This window comes from Manacus vitellinus, unplaced genomic scaffold, assembly GCF_001715985.3.
Source record: "Manacus vitellinus isolate BGI_N305 unplaced genomic scaffold, ASM171598v3 scaffold_18_pilon, whole genome shotgun sequence".
In the NCBI taxonomy this organism is placed as follows: domain Eukaryota; kingdom Metazoa; phylum Chordata; class Aves; order Passeriformes; family Pipridae; genus Manacus; species Manacus vitellinus.
The window spans coordinates 6,322,920-6,344,864 of NW_021939324.1; the positions used below are offsets into that span (position 1 = coordinate 6,322,920).

General features: G+C 40.1%; 1 protein-coding gene across 1 annotated transcript in view; it reads left to right on the top strand.

Annotated features, from left to right (window-relative positions):
- The window catches only part of KIAA2026 (KIAA2026 ortholog), an 83,897-nt gene that overhangs the window by 29,293 nt on the left and 32,659 nt on the right, over positions 1 to 21,945 (top strand). The window contains 3 exon segments of the mRNA XM_008921631.3: positions 10,038 to 10,153; positions 16,434 to 16,621; positions 18,783 to 21,542. Coding sequence (XP_008919879.3) covers positions 10,038 to 10,153; positions 16,434 to 16,621; positions 18,783 to 21,542 — 3,064 coding nt within the window.

A 21,945-nucleotide genomic window follows, 5' to 3' on the forward strand; every position in this document is an offset into this window, starting at 1 on the left:
GTTCTTTAATTTTGAACAGAGTTCAACTCTGCTCTTGAACTCCAGCCACAGTTCTGAAGTGACACTGCAGTTTCACATATGCTTTTAACTGACATAAGCGAAAACTGCTGCCAAATAAGTAGTTCCTACTCTCTGTGTCTCTGGAAGCTTCTCTTTTCTGTTCCACCCCATGAGAGAAGCCAGAAAAATTCTTTATTCAGCTGCATGGTGAGAGAGTTAGTCTGTGATAAACCTAACTACCCTTTTTCTGCTGCTGAGTTTTTTTAAGCCAGATCAGTTTTCTAGTGCGATTTATCATGCAGTTGCACAAATACCTGTGCTTGTATTCTGCCAGAGTCTGAGGAGTCATTGTAAGAACAGGATTGAGCATCTGTGGGGAAAAGAAAGTGGGACTGATTTGGACAGGAAAAGTGCCTTTTTGTGACAAGTGAAGTTGTGTGTGATATTACTATCAGAAGTGCTCTAAAAAGTCTATACCTTCAGCTGCTAAACAGTTCTATGTATTATATGTAATGTATCTACTATATATTACATATCCAGAGGGAGATGAGAAGTCAATTTAGTGAGATCTACTGTTTGAGTGCCCGACAGGAAATTAGAAAGTGAAAGATGCAGAAAGCGGGACTTAAAGGACTTGTGTTTAATGTTCTGTGCACTGTCTAGTGACAGGATAGAGAATGGTTCCCTAAGGAGTGTCTAAGCTAGAATCCTTTAATTTTAAAATACTATGACTAAAAATGGCAGTAAAAATTGAATTAATAGGAAAAAAATGTGTTAAATTATGTGGGTTAAATTACAAGCAGTGAATAGACAATTATAAACCTGAAGTAGAACATACTGGCTAAAAATTCTTTTGAGATTTTATTGCATTTTTACCTCTTATTTGCTGAAAATTTAGACTGTATATATAATATGCATGGCTGTTCAGTTGAATGTGAGGTCTTAGAAATTTGCTATAACTATCAAATCGATCAAGACATGCAAAGTAGCCTAATTCCACATTTGGAGTGGTATTGCTGAAAAAATAATTTTGTCAAACGTGATAGTGAAGCATTTTGCCAGTATATTTAGGATAACATAGAGACTGCTATCTAATATATGAAATTTCTTTTATGAGAAGAGATGGTAAAGTAGCACCTCCTGTCCTATCGGTATGCAAGATAACAACTATGAGCTTCTCACATTTTGGATCCCATTTTTCCATAGGTTTTCTGTGTCTGGTCAAATCAGTGGGAGTTGCAGCATGAGTGGAAATCTTCTTACTGCCTTGCAGATAATCAGCTTCTCTTGTGAGCTGAAATAATTTTGCTTTGTGTGTGTGAAACTGTTACTTAAGCTATTTTGTAGATCATTTGTATATACTTTACTATTGCATATCATAGCAAAAATTTTTATTTTTTTTTTCAAATCCTTCTTGACATTGTGTAGTAACAAAGTGCCAGGACTGCAGGTACTTTTATAAAATAGTGAACCTCGGGCTTTTTTTGCAGATGCCATCTTGCAAGCTGACTTTGTAGTAAGCATGTTTTTATGTAAAATTTGAACATGAACATTGAAAGATTTCTTATTTACTGTAATGCAAGACTTTATTTTCGTAGGACGATTGGATTGGAATCATTCCCTACAAGAATGACCAGTAAATGAATTGCTGTCCAGGGAGTTAGAAGGGAGGCTGGAGCCCAGGATTCCCATAGCTAAGTTGAGAAGGTTAAATGGATAAAGGGCATTACTTTCCTGAGAAGGAGACCACTCTCTCCCTATAGAGAGAAAAAAGTCAGACAAAGGTTAAGGAAAGGAGAATTACTTAGTCAAAGGACACCAGCCACGTTAAGAACTAATAAGGGTTTGGAAAAAATGCATTGAAGATTTTATTGTTTATGGAGGTCTGTAACACCCTGATGTTCTTGACTTTGTAACAAAAAAAGTAAAAACCTCTCTTATGAAGGTTTTCAGTTCTGCTATTTTTCCTGGAGGTTAGACAGTTGATTTAGACAGTCCCAGGACAGGTGAATGTCTTTTGTCTATCTTTGGGAGTGGATTTATGTTTTAGGCAGGTGAGTCAGAAGGGCTGAAAGCAAGCTGAGGTTTTCTGCAACTTCAAGTCCATATCTGCTGAAAAAATACATATTTCAGAGAGCATCTGAAGATTCAGAGAGAAAAACCCACTGGTTCAGGTCAGAAATATTTAGAACCTCGGACATAAATTAATTTATGAGGATAGTCAAAGGAATACATTGATCCAGGATGGAACATAATATTTTCCATATCTGTTTGTTTTGACGCTCTAAACAAACTGCTGTTAAATTTGTTTGTACAAGGTGTAAGTATCTAAACTAAGAGAGTGTTTTCTGGATTTTTTAATTGATTTGCTACATTTTATTTTAAAATATATTAATATATGACAAAAATAATGCAAAATGGTTCATTTATTTAAAGAAGTTTATAAAATACTCCTCTCTGTTCAGTGAAAAAATGGGAAATACTATTGTATGTTTGAAAATATTTGCCAGGAAGACTGTTTAGACAAGACTCTACAGGGACTTCCAAGAAGAACTTCCCTTCAGTAGAACTTCATGTAACGATCAGAAATGGGTTAGGGCTCTTACTGATTTTTTAGTGAATCAGACCTCAACTTTACAAACAATAAAATGGAAAAAGTTACTGTGTCTGCTCATTTGGGCCCCAAATGAAACGTTTGTATTATTGGATTAAATCTTCTTCCATTTTTATGAGGAGGTTGACTTCCTTCTCCCGATTCCTCCCTCCTCTTCTCCTGACCTCTTCCTCCCTTCCCAGTAAAATATGTACCATGCTTGAGACTTTTGCATGTAAAGAGGTTTCAGTTATACTTGTTTTCTTCAGCATTACTATGTTTACATAAATGTACACACAAACAAAAAATACTATAGACTGAGGAATCTGTGTATGCACAGATGCTAGGAGGTTTAAACTGCAGGGTTGCACTTTAAAGAGATTTCTATAAATACTTAGAATAACAGGATTTTAATAGACTTACTTCAAGTCTTGCAACTGAAATATTTTCTTTTTATTTAAGCCTAAGTTCTAAGTTACTGTGAATCTTCATCTGTAGTGTATGTAATATATTCTCTTTTTCCATTCTTTATCCCAAAAATTTGTTTGGTACTTTAGTCATTTCTAAATAGTTGGTTAGTACTTCTCTGTGGCTTCCCTGCATCTCTTGAAAACACTAATATGAACCAAAAATGTTGCATTTTGAGACTGAAATTTACACGTTTACATCCCTGCAGCTTCCTGTACATTGAAGATGTGGAGCTTCTGTAATATTTAATTGTATAATATGAATGAATAACGCCAATTTTAGGCTTCAGTTTTTTAAATCTTCTCCGAAATATTTGTCTTCTCTCATATTTCTGACTTTGGCTTATCTCAAAAGCTTTCAATATTTTTGTCCCAGTCTTTGGTTTATCTTAGCTCTTCCAGTTTTCTCTCTTTATTGGCTACTTTTTTCACAGATTTTTTTCTCTTGATCTTTCATACCTTTCTTTGTGTGGCTGACTAAACATCCAATAAATGTATGCTAACAAGCTTTTTTTAAGCCACTTTCATCACATATGTTTCTACAGTTCCAAATGTGAAAGTGTGGGTTCTGCATCAGAGATGAATGTCTACTCATACATTTAATCTGGAACATTTTTGTTATAGAGATACTACTGTATATTCAGAACATTTAAGAGTGCTCTGGATTTTGGTCAGTTGTTGCTTTGAAGAAATAATTCAAGGCATTCCTGTCAGCATACAGTTCTAACAAAACAGCTGATTTTAAGATGCTCAGCTGAAGAATAGAGAAGTACTTGTGTATCCAGAATTAAGAAGATAAAATATTCAGCTATGTGAGAGGGAGTTAAGATCATAACAGCCTAAAAGACATAGCTTTTTTTGTAAATAGTTTCAGATACTATGTCCATCCAGTTTCTTCGTCAGTTACAGAAGTATAAGTTAGTTAATAACTAGAAGTTCTTCCAATGAGGAGTAAAATGTGACAATTCAGTGCTAGATAATTTCACTGTTCTGAATCAGGTTCAAAGCAATAGTAAGATCATGCTGATAATAAACTTTCTCCTGTGTTTTGGTAGTTTATATATTTAAAAAAACATGGTGGATGGACCAACACGATGATTTTGTAGTAGTTTTGCCTAAGTAAAATTAGAACATGTGTCTAAACATCTGAACAAAAAGCCATTTCATAGTAGTGAACTAAATCAGGAGACAAAGACAGTCTTGGTAGCAAGAAGTTTGTTGTGGTTTTATTGTTGGTTGTTTGTTTTGCTTTATTTATTTGCAGTGTATAAGAGAGTATGAAATACCATTTTAGGATATAGTTTGATGTGATCGGATATCTAGGTCATGGGTGTGCAAACTGAAGTCTGACGACTTTTCATTAGTTGCTGGTAAATGCTCAAAAATAAAATTAAGAGATGTCATGAGTGTATTTGTTTTATAATTTACTGCAAGTCATTCTTCCTGACTATATTTAGTCCCAGTCTTCAAATAACATCAGAGGTTAGCTGTTGATATATATTTATAATATTCAGAATGATGTTGCTGAAGGTAAAATACAAGGTACTGATTTTCAGGAACTTTTACTGTAGAATATAACAAAACGTTTTCAAAATTAAAACACTTCCAATAATAGATGAATTTGCATAGTATGAATACAGACTCTCATCATGCATTCTTATTCAGTTAAAATTCGAAGTGTCTGAAATTCTAGTATTTGGCCCACAAATTCGATATTAAGAACATTCAGTGTTAGTCTGTAGCTGAATTGAAGAAGTTATTGATCTCTGTTCTTCAGGTATCTTATGTCCAAAGCAGCTGGAGATCACCAACTCCCTCTCTGTGTGACATCACTAGAAAACACTAGACTGGTGATGTCACACATACCACAGAACCCCGCTGCAGAATGGAGCAGGCCTATTAAGGGTAAGTTTTTCCCTCCACCACCACCCCTTTTCAACAATATTGTATGGTTTTATAAGGTTACTAATTTTCTTTACTTTATGTCCCTGGAATATAAAGTAAAGATGACAGAAAATCTTATAAAACTGCAAAATATTGTGGTGTTGTGTGTGTGTGTTTATTTAAAAACAAAACAAAAACTCCCATATAAAGTTCAGTCCTTATACCATATATCAATATCCTGGCTCCAGTCTGCTTTGGGATTCAATGATGAGTATGCCAGCATAGTGTATGTTGGGGCATCAATCACAGAGAGTGGAGTCAGCATTTCCTGGCTGCTCTGGATGTCAGAAACCTTGTTTTAAAAGGTAAGTTTTCAGTTGAGAATGTGTTGAATATCTCTTTGTGTTTATATGGAAACATTCAGCATATTTCTAAAAAGTATTTTTATTATGTTTGCATTTTTAAAATTTACTTGTAACTTGACACAACTCAAAGTCACATTTTATACTTGTCCTCTGTCTAGACCTTCTTTTCTCTTGTTTTCCTGTTGTTAATACCCTATATTGTGTTTCCAAAAAAAAGTAATGTTTTGGTTGTCTACTACCTGGAACAAGGTGGTAACTAAATTCTGTTTAATATCATTCTGAATTATCTGGGCAAGGGCACCCTCAGCCATTTCAGAGACAACACCAAGCTGGGCAGCAGTGTTGATCTACTGGAGGGTAGGAAGGCTCTCTGGAGGGATCTGGACAGACTAGATCAATGGGCCAAGGCCAATGCTGTGTGGTTCAACAAGGCCAAGTGCCCTGTCCTGCACTTGGGTCACAGAAACCCCAGACAGCACTACAAGCTGGGGGAGGAGTAGCTGAAAGTGTCCCAGTAAAAAAAGGACCTGGAGGTGCTGGTCAACCATGGCTGAACATGAGCCAGTGGTGTATCCAGGTGGCTGAGGCGGCCGATGGCATCCAGGCCCGCATCAGAAATAGTGTCTGCAGCAGGACCAGGGAAGTGATTGTCCCCCTGTACTTGGCACTGGTAGAAATCAAAGCACCTGGAATCCTGTGTTCAGTTCTGGGCCCCTCAGTACAGGAAAGACATTGAGGTGCTCCAGCATGTCCAGAGAAGGGCAACGAAGCTGGTGAAGGATCTGGAACATGAGACCTGTGAAGGGCAGCTAAGGGAGCTGAGGCTGTTTAGCCTGAAGAAGAGGAGACTCATGGGAGACCTTACTGCTCTCTCCAACTACATGAGAGGAGGTTGTGGCCAGGTGGTGGTCAGCCTCTTCTCCCAGGTGACAAGTGCTGTATGTTTCTGATGAAAATATACTGTCAGAGGTCCAGCCTGAACCTCCTAGGCTTCAGTTTATAACTAATCTCCTACATTTTATCATTTGGTATTTCTGAGAATTTGCCACACAAACATTTGTAAAAGCAAGTCTATTATCTATAGAAATTAGTAGGCAGCTATGTAAGTAGGGAGTTAAGTCATAGCTTTATCAATTCTCAGTTTGCCTTTTTTTTTCTTTTCCTCCTGGAAAAAACCACAAGACTGTGTTGGACAATGAAATTGCATAGGAAAAGAAATGCTAAGTTTTGTAGTGATGCGTCTTAAGGTTATAGGTATATTTTTCATATCTCTTTTTAAGGAATTATAGCATCTGGCCTTTGCAGAGATCTTACATATTTGTATGGAAAATCAACTGAACCACAATTTAGAAGAATGTCATTTGACCTATATTTGTTCTGTCCTTACTATTTCTGAGGAGAGAAGGTTCTTCTCATGGCTTAAATTTGTCTGTGTTTCTATTAACAGGTTTATTGTCAACTCCAAAACCCAAGTAGAAAAGATGAATAATTGGATAAAGGGAAATAATTTACATTTTTAAAAATTGTGTTGCTATAAAATTTACATTAAAATGTAGAGTTTTCCAGAAACTATATCCAGTGGATACTATATTTCACAGATTCACATAATGGGTCAGGTTGGAAGGGACCACAGTGGGTCATCTGGTCCAACCTCTCTGCTCAAGCAGAGTCACCCCAGAGCACACAGCACATGATTGTGTCCAGACCGTTCTTGAATATCTCCAGTCAGGGAGACTCCACCTTTCTGGGCAATCTATTCCAGTACTCAGTCACCCACACAGTAAAGAAGTTCTTCCTCGTGTTCAGGCAGAACTTCCTGTGCATCGGTTTCTGCCCATTGCCTGTTGTCCTGTTGCTTGGCACCACCAAGAAGGCCCTGGCTTCATCCTCTTGGCACCCTCCCTTATAAGCCTTGGACATCCCCTCTCAGTCATCTCTTCTCAAGGCTGAACAGGCCCACCTCCCTCAGCTTTCCTCATAAGAGATGCTCCAGTCCCCTCATCTTTGTCACCCTCCACTGGAGTTGCTACAGGAGCTCCATGTCTCTGTTGTACTGAGGAGCCCAGAGCTGGACACAGCACTTCAGATGTGGCCTCCCTAGAGCTGAGTGGAAGGGCAGGATCACCTCTCTCAACCTGCTGTCAGTGCTCTTCCTAATGCACTCCAGGACACCATTGGCCTTCCAGGCCACAAGGACACACTGCTGGCTCATGGACAGCTTGTTTTTCACCAGAACCCCAGGTCCTTCTCTGCAGAGCTGCTCTCCAGCAGGTCGGCCCCTAGCCTGTCCTGGTGCCTGAGATTATTCCTCCCCAGGTGCAGGACCCTGCATTTGCTTTTGTTGAATTTCAGACAGTTCTTCTCTGCCCATCTTTCCAACCTGTCAAGATCTTTCTGAATGTCTGCACAGCCCCCTGGAGTATTGGTCACTCCTCCCAACTTTGTGTCCTCAGCAAATTGGCTGAGGAGGCCTCTATCCTGTCATCCAAGTCATTGATGATTAACTTAATGCTGGACTGGTGTTGAACCATGGAGGACACTTACTAGGAACAGGCCTCCAACTGTAGCTAGCTGTAGAATTCAGGGTGCAGGGATTGGTTAGGTTTTTTGTTCATTTTTGTAATCAAGGAGAAAACTAACTTACATTTGTTCATACTTGTTCTTCTGTGAAGTGTTAATGAAGCCAATAAAGCCTTGAAGTCTGTCCTTGACTAAGTGTTTTACTTGTATCTGGCTGCCTGATACATTTACCACTTCATTTACTCAGTCTGCTGATATTTATGTCTCATAAATACTCTTTTTTTTCTATGTAAGCCACAATCTTGGCTTAATTAAAGACCAGTTAGTCTTAGAAATTAATAATTTCACATTTTTACTTCGTAGTGATTTTTCATATCTTTTTAATGCTACATTTTCACACATCCCCTTCTTTGCTATATCAACTACATGTACAGAATTTCTATATCACAATATTAGTGGTATTGTTTATTTTTGCTATTTGATTTTTGTTTTGAGACAATCCACTAGTACTCTGTAGTATATAAATTCATTCTTTTAAAACTGTCTATGAAGTGTTTTGTATCTCTTAGAAGAAAAATCTGTGCACATAATATTCGTATGTTAACAATTAATTCTGTTGATTACTGACATTAGGAGATGATATCAGATGCCCCAGTAGGCTACAGTGAGCACAGGGCTGTTTTCTGTTGCAGTGGCTTGTGACAGGTTTTATGCTGCAGTGCGTTACATGTGCAAATGTGACTGGCCATAAGCGAAGGAAATTAAAATACAGTTTGCTGGCTTGTCTGTGTGTTCAACAGTGATCATTGTGTGGTAATGTAATATAATATCCTACTTAAAATCATCGCTTTTATAATTTTAATTTAAGAATGAAGGAGTAACTATTTGTTTTGTTATGTCATAACGTGTAAATGATTGTTCATAAAAAATAGATATCTGGTCTTCAAACAAGCTGATCTTGCTGTACATTGGAGGGATCTGCTGAAATGTGTAAAAAGTCCTTAGGAAGATCATTCTTGTAGACTACTGAAAGGCAGCTATGTCAAGCTTTATCCAGGTTTTCCTGCCTTACATTTCTTTGTGTGCTAGACCACAGGAAGCTGTAAAGGATATAAGAGCTATGAAAAGCTAAATATGTATATGAAATAAGTCCCCAAGTCTTGCTTCTTTTACTTGCAGACCCATAGTCTCTTTATTGTCTTACAGTCTCTCTGACAAGTCAAGAGCTAAAATCCTCATTTACATAAAACGCACAGAGTTAGTAGAGTGGGAGAAGTACTAGAGGACACCACTTCTCTTTTATAGCAGTTAGATATATATGCACTGTTCAGTCTTTTAGCTAATGAACTACAGAATAAAGTTTTGGGAAGAAATATTTACTAGGGATATCTATGAGTGTTAAGGGGTGAGTTCTGCAGCATCATGGCTGCCATGGTTGTCATTTCCCAGTGTCTTTAATCCTCATTCAGACTTTCCTGATTTAAGAAAACATTGATTTTTCACGAAAGATTATAAGACTACATATATTGATTTTGAAAATAACACCATTTTTAATTATACATTTAAATTAAAAGCTTAAAGATTTTACATGGGAAAACTGGTCTTTGCTGCATAGTCTGTTGCTTCATAAAAGATCAATTTGCAAAACTTTTCTTTTAAAAAAACCCTTTATCTAGAACTTTAAATAAAATGTAATGCAAAAACTGTGGAGGTTTTATCCCTGAAAATTACAGTAATTTTTTTTTTTTGGCAAATAAAATGATAGAATTTATACCACTTCTCTTAAATGAGATTATGGTAAGATTTTCTGTAGAGATTTTATCTCTGATTGTGAAAAGTTAAAATGTGGTTCATTTCCCTGACCTGAATGAATTACTACTTATGCTAGTTACTCATTTAAGTAATTTTAAACACATAGTGTGTTTGCAGGATCCTGCTTCAGTTTTAAGTTTGAGCTATAAAAAATTAGCATACTTGCAGTATTGCTATTTTAACTGGGACATTATATCTCTCTAGTTTAAAAAAAAGTTAAAGTATTAATGTCTTACATAGCTTAAGTGTAGATGTAACTCTGAAACTTCTCGCTATTTTCTTCCAGTTATTTTCCTCATATACTGTATTAGTGTACCAGGATTATTGTAGTACTAATAAAATCTAACAAGATTCAGGTCTAACACAATGATAAATAAATGGAATTTATGTTTTCAGGGAAGATGGTACCACCGGAAGCAAGCAGTAAAGGAATTGCATGGTACGTTGTTACGACTGCTTAATGAACTGTTACCATGGGAACCAAAGCTAATTAAAGCATTTCAAAGAAACAGGTAATTAGCTACTTTTTTTTTAACAGTGGTGCATGAGATGAAACATGGAACAAAATTCACCTTTTAAACTAATCAATGAATTGGCTTCTCTCAAATAAGTTAATTAAAAATACTTTGAGGAGAGGCGTGAGGCACTGGTAGTACTTTAATTGGAAGAAGTATTTTATATTCCAGACCTATCATCTTTAAATAAAGTTGAGTTTACCCTCTAATGGCTTTTCATCCAAAATGTTCTAGAAACCCTAAGCATGCCTGTAAATAGTATATCACAATACAGCTAGGATTTGTACTGCTGCTTATTTGGTTAAGAGAGGCTGAAAACCTTTCTCTATAAAACTATACTAGGGCTTCTTAGAATACTCTGAGTGCTTCCTAAACTTACCTAAATTGGCTGTTAATGAATTCTCCACAGAGCAGTTCTTGAAGCATTGTTTTGAGGTCTTGGTAACCCTGTAAATTAGAAATGCATCTGGAATGAGGCATGTCAGAGTGGCAGATTTAAATCTAGTAAGGGCAAGTAGTAACAGTGAAGATGCTATCCTGATTATAAATCATGGAGAGATTAGGTATTGTCTTCAGGCTTGGTGCTGTTCTTGTTTGTCAGCCATATAGCTGTTGCTATAGTCAGACCTTATTTTTGCCACATAGACAGTTAAAGAACAAATAAGGATTAAAAGCTTGAACTCTGTGACAAAGGAGAGCAAAAGTTAGGCAGCTGCTTAAATGTTGAGTGTAAACTTACAGCTGTGTGGTGCAAAACTAATGCTGAAAAGTGTAAAAGGTATTATACTTAAAAAAACACAATAACATAACACTAAAGACAGTAAACAGATAGAAATACTGAGATTTTGGTTCCTTAGTAGCTCATTTAATGGATATCATGGATGAACTAAAATTCTTGTTTGGCAATTTAGGATATTGTTGAGCATTTTGCTTTAAACAATTGACCCAAGTACAAGTTTTGGGGTTTTTTTATTTGTTTCTATTCACATTTCTGTTCATTTTCCTTGGCTGTTCATTTCTCCCTGGTTTTTTGCAATTTAGATTCCTTCTGGAAATAAGGCAGATAGTATTACTCTTAGGAAGGATTTAATTTTCCAGTACACGGGGTTTCCAGTTTTATCTTTTTTGTAAATTCTGATGTGGAATGGTTTGATGCCCAGTATTAGTTCTTGTTTAGTGAATCACAGAATCATAGAATGGTTTGGGTTGCAAGGGACCTTAAAAATCATCTAGTTCCCACGCCCCTGCCATAGGGGAGCTCACAGCCCCATCCAACCTGGTCTTGAACACTTCCAGGGATGGGGTATCCACAGCTTCTTTGGGCAACCTGCTCCAGTGCCTCATGAGCATCACACTACAGAATTTCTTCCTAATATCCAATCTATGCCTACTCTCTTTCAGTTTGAAACTATTCCCTGTCACTACATGCTCTTGTAAAAAGTCTCTCTCCATCTTTCTTGTAGGCTTTCCTCAGGTCCTGGAAGGCTGCAGTTAGGTCACCCCAAAGCCTTTTCCGGGCTGAACAATCCCAATCCCCGTAGTCTTTCCTCATAAGAGAGGTGCTCTAATCCTCTAATCATCTTGGTAGCCTCCTCTGGACTTGGTCCAACAGGTCGATGTCCTTCCTGTGCTGAGGGCCCTGGAACTGGATGCAGTGCTCCAGGTGGGGTCTAACCAGAGCAGAGCAGAGGGACAGAATCACCTCCCTAGACCTGCTGGCCATGCTGCTTTTAATGCAGCCCAGGATACAATTGTCTTTCTGTACTTCAAGTGCACATTGCTGGATAATGTCCAGCCTCTCATCTATTAGCACCCTCAAGTCCTTCTCCTCAGGACTGCTCTCAGACCCTTTTCCCCCCAGCCTATATTGATACTGGGGGTTACCCCAACCCAGGTGCAGCAGTTTGCACTTAGTCTTTTTAAATCTCATGAGATTCCCATGAACCCACTTCTCAAGTTTGTCCATGTCCCTCTGGATGGCATCCTGTCCTTGAGGTGTGGCAATCACACCCTTCAGCGTGGTGTCTTCTGCAAATTTACTGAGGGCGCACTCAATCCCTTCATCTATGTAATTAATGAAGATTTAAATAGCATTGAGCCCAGTACGGACCCATGAGAAACACCACTGGTCACTGATGTTCATCAGGACTCTGAGCCATTGACCACTACCCTCTGGATGCCACTGTCCAACCACTTTCTTATCCACCTAACAATCTACTCCTCAAACCTCTCTCTCCAGTTTACAGAGAAGGATGTTGTGGGGGATCATGTCAAGGGCTTTACAGAATTCCATATGAATGACATCTATAGCCCTTCTCTTATCCACTGCTGTAGTCATTCCGTTGTGGAAAGCCACTCGGTTGGTCAAGCAAGACTTGCCCCTGGTGAAGCTGTGCTGGTTGTCCCAGATCACCTCCCTGTCCTTCAAATGCCTTAGCAGAGCTTCTAGTAGGGTCTGTGCAATGATATTTCCAGGCACAGAGGAGAGGTTGACAGGTAAGTAGTTCCCCGAGTCCTCCTTTCAACCTTTTTAAAATGGGTACAATGTTTCCCCTTTTCCAGTCACCTGGGACTTCAACTAATTGCCATGGCTTTTCAAGTATCATGGAGAGTGTCTCAGCAACTACATCAGCCAGTTCTCTCAGGACTCTGGGGTGCATCTCATTGGGTCCAATAGACTTCTGTACATTCAGATTCTTCAAGTGGTCATGAATCTGATCTTTGCTTACAGTAGAAGGGACTTTGCTCCCTCAGTCCCCTTCCTGCTGTCCATCCACTCAGGAGGTGAGGGAAGAGAGTCAGCCATTGAAGGCTGAGACAAAAAGTTGTCGAGTACCTCAGCCTTCTCAATGCTGCAGTTTTTCAACCTTGTTTATCAGAGGGGGTACACCTCCTTTGACCTTCCTTTTCTGGTTAACATATCTGTAGAAGCCCTTCCCGTTATTCTTTATGTCCTTTGTCATGTTAAGTTCCAGATTTGTCTTGGCCTTCCTCACCCATTCCTAAAGAACCAAGCTTCATCTCTATACTCTTCCCAGAGTACCTGTTCCTGTTTCCTCTGCCTGTGCATTTCCTTCTTGCCCTTCTGTCTGACCACCAGTTCCCAACTCACCCATGCTGATCTCTTGCCTTCCTTACCTGATTTCTTGCCCATGGGTATTGCCAGCTCTTGTGCTCTATGAAAGACTTCCTTAAAGATATGCCAGCTCTGATCTGCTTCCTTATCTCTGAGGGCAAGGGCAGTTTCCTAAGTGATCCCGTTGACTATCTCCTTGAAGAGCTGGAACTTTGCTTTCCATAAGTTCAGGGGCCTAACTTTACCTGACTCATATCCCTCAGGACTGCAAATTCCACTGATGCATGATCTCTACAGCCCAGGTCTTGATGTCGCAGATTAGCTCATTTATTTGGTGCCCATCATGTCCAGTATCACATCCTCTCTGGCAGGGCTGCCATCACAAGAGCCTGCGGGCGCGATGCCTCCTGTAGCTGGAGCAGGAAAGCTTTGTCAATAGGCAACCCTTAGTCAGGGGCCTGTAATAAAAACCAACCACAAGGTTCCCTTTGTTGCCTTAATCTCTGATTCTTACACACAGACTTTCGACCTGCTGGTGGCTGTTTTTCAGAGACAACTCTTCACACTCAAACCACCTCCTGGTGTAGAGAGCAGCCCCTCTGTCTCTCCTTCCTCCCCTGTCTCTTCTGAACAGCCTGTAGCCATTGATAGTCTCACTCCAGTCATGTCCCAAGTTTCAGTAAGGCAACAAGACCATAGCTTTCCAGCAGCACAGTGGCTTCTATGTCCTCCTTTTTGTTGCCCATGCTGTGTTGATGTGGCTATAGAATACAGAACTGTCATCTATAGTGTGTTCCAGTGCTGTATATGAGCTATGACTAATAGGAGTAAATTTTAGTCTGGAAGTGGATGGTTGAGACCTTGCAAGTATGTGTGCTGATAGCTAGAGAGCCATGTACTTGGAGTGCAAGATAACTTCTGGGATTAATTAATTCAATTCATATTTCTTAGTATTTATGTTTTAGGCTATAACCCTAGTTTATTCTACGATGCTGAGTATTTCCACGACATAACTGTTTGGACATACACATAGTATGCCAGGGAACAGCTCCATCTGAAAAACAATGTTTCTAAATCATGCAGAGGAAAGAAAGATGGGTGGAGGATTCTAGGTCAGTGTCTTGATCTGGTTCATCATGCAGCTTCTAGGCAGCTCTATAGCACCAGTGACAGTGATGAAGAAAGGTATCATGTAAAAGGAAAAAAGCAGTTGAGTAAAATTTGCTTATGGTGGTGTAAACACCAGTACCACAAGTCTCGCTGTCGTTGCTGTGTCTATAGGGTGTCTCAGTGAACTACTAATGTCTGCTAACTGAACAACAGTTCTGAACTGAACACAGTTCTGAGCTGTGGAGGGCTGGGCAGAGTTCCTTCCTCCTTATACTGTACTATGGAATAAGGGTCTGGAGTTTTCCTTCCTTCCTTTTTTATTGTCTTTAACTAGTAGGAGCACACTTTATGGTCAAAATTGTTTTCTTTCCCTTCTGAAAGGTCCTCTAGTCTTTTCAAAATTATGACAGAGAATAATGTTGAATGGTGTTTGAATAGCAGCAAGGTTTAAAACTAAAAGTTACTTGTGCCCACTGATTACAGCGGTTCACTGACCCTACAGAAGTTCCTCAAAAGAAAAAAGGGAATTCCATCCAGAAGCTTTAATACAGTAGTGGTTCCCTGGTATCCTTCTATAGTTCTTCCACACCTAGACTCCAAGCTCAAAACCCTAATGACAGAGTTGAAGTATTGTCCACACTGCATCTTCATACAGGCTTCAGTGTTGTCTTTTCTCAGTGAGAGTGCCAAAGCTGTGAGTAAACAGTTAGGTCTCACTGACCCTTAGCAGCCCCACGTGGCCCTCCATCCACACCACCTGTCCATGGGCCCAGGATCCCCATTTCAGGTCATTCTGCAGCCTTCAATCTCTGCCAGTTTCTATACCAGTTTCCAGCTCAACTGCGTCAGTTACTGTGCCTGGCCATGGGTCTTGCTGATCTAGACTACCAGCATCATCACTGTAGAACTGCACAGAAATCATTCAACTGGGTCCTGACCCTGGCAGCTGTCACTGGACCTGGTCCTAATCTGAACCTTTAAATTGATTACCCAGCCTGACCTCAGACCTGCCTCAGCACCAGGAACTTGCTGTTCGTCTGGGCTCTTAGTTGAACCCAATTACCCCTAGGCCTGCCCTGCTTCCTCATTCAGGGCCAGGTGTGCTGGCTGGTGATGCTCTTGCCCTGTGAGCTATGACATACTTGGCTCGTCCCTCTCCACCTCTTAGAGAGTCGCTGGCCATTGCTGCACTCAGTGCTAGCAACTGTTATTTTAATGCAAACGAATGGGTAACTTAAAGATCTTATTCATACTGTCATAAGGGTTAGGTCCAGAATAGAGTCTAGATTCTATTCCACACAAGGTGCTAATTGCTATAATTTATTTATTCATTTGCTAAATAATCCTCCTGGGTATTTTGTTGGTAATCACCAGCTGAATCCTGAAGTTCATTGTAATTGTACACTAAAATAGCCACTAGATCCTATCTAAACAATGGTTTAGAAGAAGGGACAATGGAAACGTAACAGTTTAGTGCTATCAAGGTAAGTGGATATGTTTCTGAATGGTGTTCAAATGAGTAAAATAGCTATGTATTTCTGTCATGTACCTATTCTTTAGTGGAGCGTGAATCTATGGAAGTGGTAGTAACAGCTGTTCTAATGGCACAGAGATAAGAAAATGTTCTCTAAGGAGAAAGTTACATTACAGTCCCATAGCTGGGCCAACAGCATGATGCATTTAAGAAAAACAAGATTTAGTTACTTCTCTAGCTGGGGTTGCTGTCAGAGAAAGGAGTAGGCTTGTTACAATTAATACTCAAGTCCATGTAGGTATTTCTGTCACAATGCAAAGCCAAGGAAGAAACCGAAGATGGATGCAGTAAAATAGTGATGATCATATTTGACTCAGTCTTTTTACTTATTGTTAGAGAACTTAATGACATAGGATTCAGTTTGATAAAGGAAAGGACCTTACTGTCACTTCAGATTTTCCGGGTTTCAGAGACTTGCAGACAGAGCTACACTGAAATTTTTTGAGGGGCACAGGCAATTAAATCTATACCAACTTTTTGTATGGCAGCAAATAGAAATAAAAATAATGTTTAAAACAGTGTGGTTTTTTAGTAAAGTTAGTTTTGTTATTTTCAAGGTCTAGATTGAAGAAGGACTATGATGACTTTAAAAGACATCCAGACCATGATAAATTTACCAGAGAATTGTGGAGTAATGATGAAAGTGAAGTTGATTCTGGCAAAGAATCTTTTGCAGTAGTATGCGGTAAATCATCAGAGTCTGCAGAACATATAGAAGTTCCCAAAAAAGATCACTCAGACAATGGTAAGCATTTACTGGAATTCAGGAGGTTGAACTTGATTCAGGAGCTGAATCAAGGTGATTTGGGAACTTAATTTTTCCATGTGAGCTTGTGTCCTGCTTTTTACCTTAACTACTACTGTGATAATACCAAAAGAGCTTGTGATCTGCATCTGTCGTATGTAGACTTGAAGAGGGCAGACATGACCAAGATGAAAATTCTGCTTTATTCAAGTGTTTGCCATTTCTTTTTGTGCTCAACTATTTCTATGATAACATAGTAGACTTGTGTGGTATTTACTTTTATGGTTGGTTGACCTTGGCTGGTTGCCATATGCCCACCCAGCCCGTCTTTCACCCCTCTTCCTTAATGGGACAGGGAGAGAAAACAGTGTAGAAACGTTCAAGGGTCAAGATACAGACAAGGGGGATCACTGACCAGTTACTGTCACAGGCAAAACAGATCCACTTGGGGAGAATTAATTTCGTTTATTACCAATTAAAAATAGAGTAGGATGGTGAAAACCAAATACAAAAGCTAAACCTGCCCCCCCTTTCCCATTTCCACCTTCTTTGAAGGCTCATCTTCCTTCCCAATTCTTCCAACTCCTCCCCTGTCAAGTGGTACAGGAGGGATCAGGGCTGGGGATTGAGGTCAGTTCATAAGAGTTAGTCTCTGCTGTTCCTTCCTCCCCTCTGCTCCAGTGTGGAGCCCTTCTATGGGATACAGTCCTTCACAAACTGCTCCAGTGTGGGTCCTCTACACAGACTAGAGTCTTTCAGGATAAGACTGTACCTGTGTAGGTCCCCCATAAGCCACAGTTCCTGTCAGGACCCTACTCCAGTGTAGGCTCTTTATGGGCTGCATCTTCTTTCAAGCCATATTCACCTGCTGTAGAATGGCATCCTCCACAGCCTGCTGTGTACATACCTGTTCCAGCATGGTCCTTCATGGGAGCCGGTCAACCTGCTTGATCATGGGTTGCAGGGGAATCCATTCCAGTGTCTGAAGCGCTTCTTTCCCCTCCTTCACTGACCTTGGTGTATACAGGGTTGTTTTGCCTACATTTTGTCCTTACTGTGCTCTGTCACACCCTTCTGCGAAGCATTTTCCACGGGACATCACCAGCTCGGCAGACAGGCTTGACCATGGCCTGCAGTGAATCTGTTTTGGAGCCAGCTGTGTCTGGCACAGGGCAACTCCTGGCCTCTGTCCTCATAGAGGCCTCCCTGCTGCCCCACACTGCCAAAACCTCAGTACATGGCCCCTCTGTCTGTCGGGCACCCCTGCCTGCATCCTCAGCCATCTTATCCACTTCATGCATCCCCTGCTCACTGTCTGGTCTAGCTTGATGCTCAGTATGAAACTGGGCATTCACATCTTTGTCCCACAGGCACCCCACCCTCACAAGTCCACCTGTTCTACCAGCCCAGACCCCAAGCCCTCCTGCTTACTTGCTAGTCTGGCTTGAAGTTTAGTAGTGAATACACAAACACTATCCCCACATGCACTGGATTTGAGGAGGATACAGACATTCACCCCGCAGCAGATTGCACCAGGCAGACAGGCTGTGACCTCTTGCAGCCATCCTTGCAGCTCCCCCTTCCTCTGCACATCCCTTCATGGATTTGTATAGCTCTACCAATTTCCTCACCCCTCCCAGCCCAGTCTCCAAGATCTCCCCTGGTTTATAATCATATCAGGTGCAAAGTCCAGGTTGATCTTCCTGCAAGGGGCATATGCAGTTTCTTGATAGCCCATGAATCGGTGTGATTGGTGAGGCTGTTTCTTGTCATTGTCTGCATTTTTATTTTGCTAGATCTGTGTCTCTGTATATCTTTTTTTTCCTGGTTTCTCCCTTTTTCCTTTCAAAATAACCTTGCTGGAATAAACATTCTTATATTCTCACATGCCATTAACAATTTATGTGAATGACCAGGTTTGGTTTTCCTCACTGTCTCCCATTGCCGATCAGGTTTCAGTTCCTGAATTGTTTTTGTTTATTACTTCCTCCTTTCCTTATTACGCCCTTTTTTCATTGAAAAAGATCCTTGATGAGATTCCTCTAAAGAAGCAGACATTTCCTTCCATGTGCTCTTGCAAATATTGCCTTTAGGTAGACACTATGAAATTGTTTTGGTTTCAAACATGTAAAATGCAGTTTCTGTTTTAATATCCTTGCAGATGCAATGAAACTATTAGAGATGAATTTACCTGCAGGAAAAAACAGAATTCTGAAAAAAGAATCAGCTTCTAAAGAAATCCAGAAGACACTGCCCAAATGCATTAAACGACAGTTCAAGCAAAATAGTTGTCTGGATCAAAGCACTAATGAGCTCTCACCAAGGAAGAAAGCTAAGCTGAGCACTGTTGAGACTGTAGTCCAGAGTTCAGAAAGTAGCCTGCAGCCGGATAGTTGTTTAACTGAGCTAAAACAATTTGAAGGATCAAGTTTAGAGGTTTTTTCCTTGACAGATCCTACAACATCAGTATCAAACTTTCTGAAAGGGACCAAACCCATCCAGGCCTTGCTTGCCAAGAATACTGGGAACAAAGTGACCTTAACAAATCAACCGTCGCCTCCCCCAGGCATAAATGTATCGACTTCTGAAAAGTCAGTTTTACCACCTTTGGAATCATCAGTGATCAAACCAGCATTGCCCTGCCAGGCCAGTTCAAAGACTCCCTTACAAATGGTATACAAAATGCCGAATGGCCCTTGTGTACCAATAGACCTTCATAATAACTCAGTGAAAATTCAAATGCAAACTGTGACTGACCCTAAAACTGGAGAAAAAATCATGCAACAAGTTCTTATTTTACCTAAGAATTTTCTTCAGCAGCAGGAAGGAAAAATTGTGTCCAAGGACGTTCAGCCACTACAACAAAAATCATCTGAGCTGCACTGTACATCTTTACCAAAAGTGTCAAATATCAGTGTTTCTTTAACACCTGTTCTGGTAACAGGCTCTGCAAATACTACCACTCAGTCACCTACTACAATTTTTAGCAAGAATATTACCCACTCATCACAAGTGTCCGGTCCCATGAACAATACACTATCATTGCCTGATGTAACTTCAGCAGGTAACTTACTATCATCAAAAATGAAGGTGAACCAAACTGAAACTGACAAAATCAAGACTACAGTTTTGACTGCTACATTCCCTGTGTCTTTGACTTCATCTACTCCTTCCACAGCTAGCCAGTCCTTGATACCAGCAACAGCATTAAGTGGGTCTGCGAACACTGATTCTGCCTGTCATAGTCTTGCATCGCAGCAGCCAACTGACTCCTGTGAAACTAGGCAAGAGTTGAAGACTGTATGTGTAAGAGAATCACAATCTATTCTGGTCACAACACGAGGCGGAAACACAGGCATTGTTAAAGTGCAAACAAACTCAGACCAAATTTCACCTAGTAGTTTATCTTCTAGTTCAGTTTTCACTTACACTTCTCAACTTCAGGCCTTTCTTGTACCAAAAACCACAGCATTATCATACTCTACTTTTCCATCTCTAGCAACAGCCACATCTGGTTTCCCACATATTGGACAATCATCTGTTTCTGGATTTGCCCCCTCAACAGTTTCTTCTGTTAACATTCCAGCTTTCCCAGCTGATTTTACCCAGGCAATGGAGAAAAATATCAAATCCACACTACAGCAGCCTCCTGTTGGGCACACTTCAGGTCAAGTAATAGAGAACTCCTACTGTGTGTCCTCTCCTTTATCTTCCATTTCATTAGCTAGCAATGTGATGTCCACAACTCCAAACAGTCCTGTTAGTGTGACTAGCACTGGACAAAATAACACTGTCGTAACTCCAAATTCTTCTGTACAGCATCAAGGGGATACTAAAAGCAAAAAAAATTCTGTTATACAGTCTGAGTCTAATTCAGCAACAAGTGGGGATTTAGTCAGTGGTACTCCAGTCCAGAAATTTACATTAGTTACAAATTCACCAATTTTATCTCCCTCTGGAGCATCAGGAGTCAGTATTATACCCTCTCCAGCATCCACTGCTGTTAATGCTCAGAAACTGGTTTTTGTTAACACACAAATTGCCAGTGGCCCATCAACCACCAATCTAGTTGCAGAGTCATTGAGACAGAACCTTCCTTCTTCCCTAACCAAAACCTTTGTTAATGCTACAGAGCAACCACATTTGGTTTTGATCCCATCTACGATAGGAGCACCAATAAGAATAAATTCATCACCAACTATTGCTCAAGTAAAAGATGTAAAAATAGGACTAAATATAGGTCAGACCATTGTAAATACTAAAGGCAATGCACAGGAGGCCCCACCAGTTAATATATTGCATTCTACCATTTCTAAAGGAGAAGACAAAAAAAGCATTGGCTTGGCGCTGTCTTTGACAAGTAGCAGTACTGTGGTTCCTGCTCCAGCTTTTGCTGTGTCAGCTAATGAATCTGTATGTGTTGCAACAAAAGCTGAAAATGCCTTTACAGTAACAATGGCACATGCACGTGTAGAATCTGTTTCAGTAGCACCAAGTGGGACTACTTCTAGGACACAGTCCACTGTCTTGACTGGTGGCAATGATCCCTCAAGAATAAGGCCAGTCCTGGGTAATCGACTTTGTACATCAAATATTGGAAATATGGGTATATCAACTGTGAAAACAGGACATCTTGCTTCATCTGTGCTGATTTCAACCACACAACCAGCAGTATCTCCTCAAAACTTAGCATCTACTTTGCAATTTCCATTCATTAGCTTGCCTGGATCTGCAGCCGCCCCCCAAAAGGTGTTACATACAGTTCCTCAGTTAGCAACAGTTCCAGCTCCTCTTCTAGTATCAAAAAACCAGTTGCCCATGCTGCCTCAGTTTCAGTCATCAGGAACTTCAGCTGGTATGTCAAGTCACACAGGTATTCACAAACCTCAGAGTGTGTTGCCCTCTCCGTCACCAAATACAGGTAAAGTCGTTAGCTTTCCCAGTTCCTCTACCCTACAATGCCAGCAGGTGCCTCTCAGTACAGAGAAAAAAAGTCATGATTACACTTGTGCTTCTAATGCTCAGATGTCTTCAGCTTCACCAGCTGTAAAAAGCAAAACCGGAGGAGGTCAGTTGAATGAATCCTGCATTCAACAGAAAATAGTCATTAACACCTGTATGCCTTTGGCACCTGGAACTCAGATAATGATTAATGGTACTCGTTTTGTTGTTCCACTGCAAGGCCTTGGAGCTGGCAGCCACGTTCTTCTTCTCTCCCATAATACGAAACAGACTCCTTTAACTGTTAACCATGGTCAAGAGGCTCAAGGTGTTAATCCAATTGTTAATCCAATAACCTCAAAAATCATCTTAGCACCAAGTAA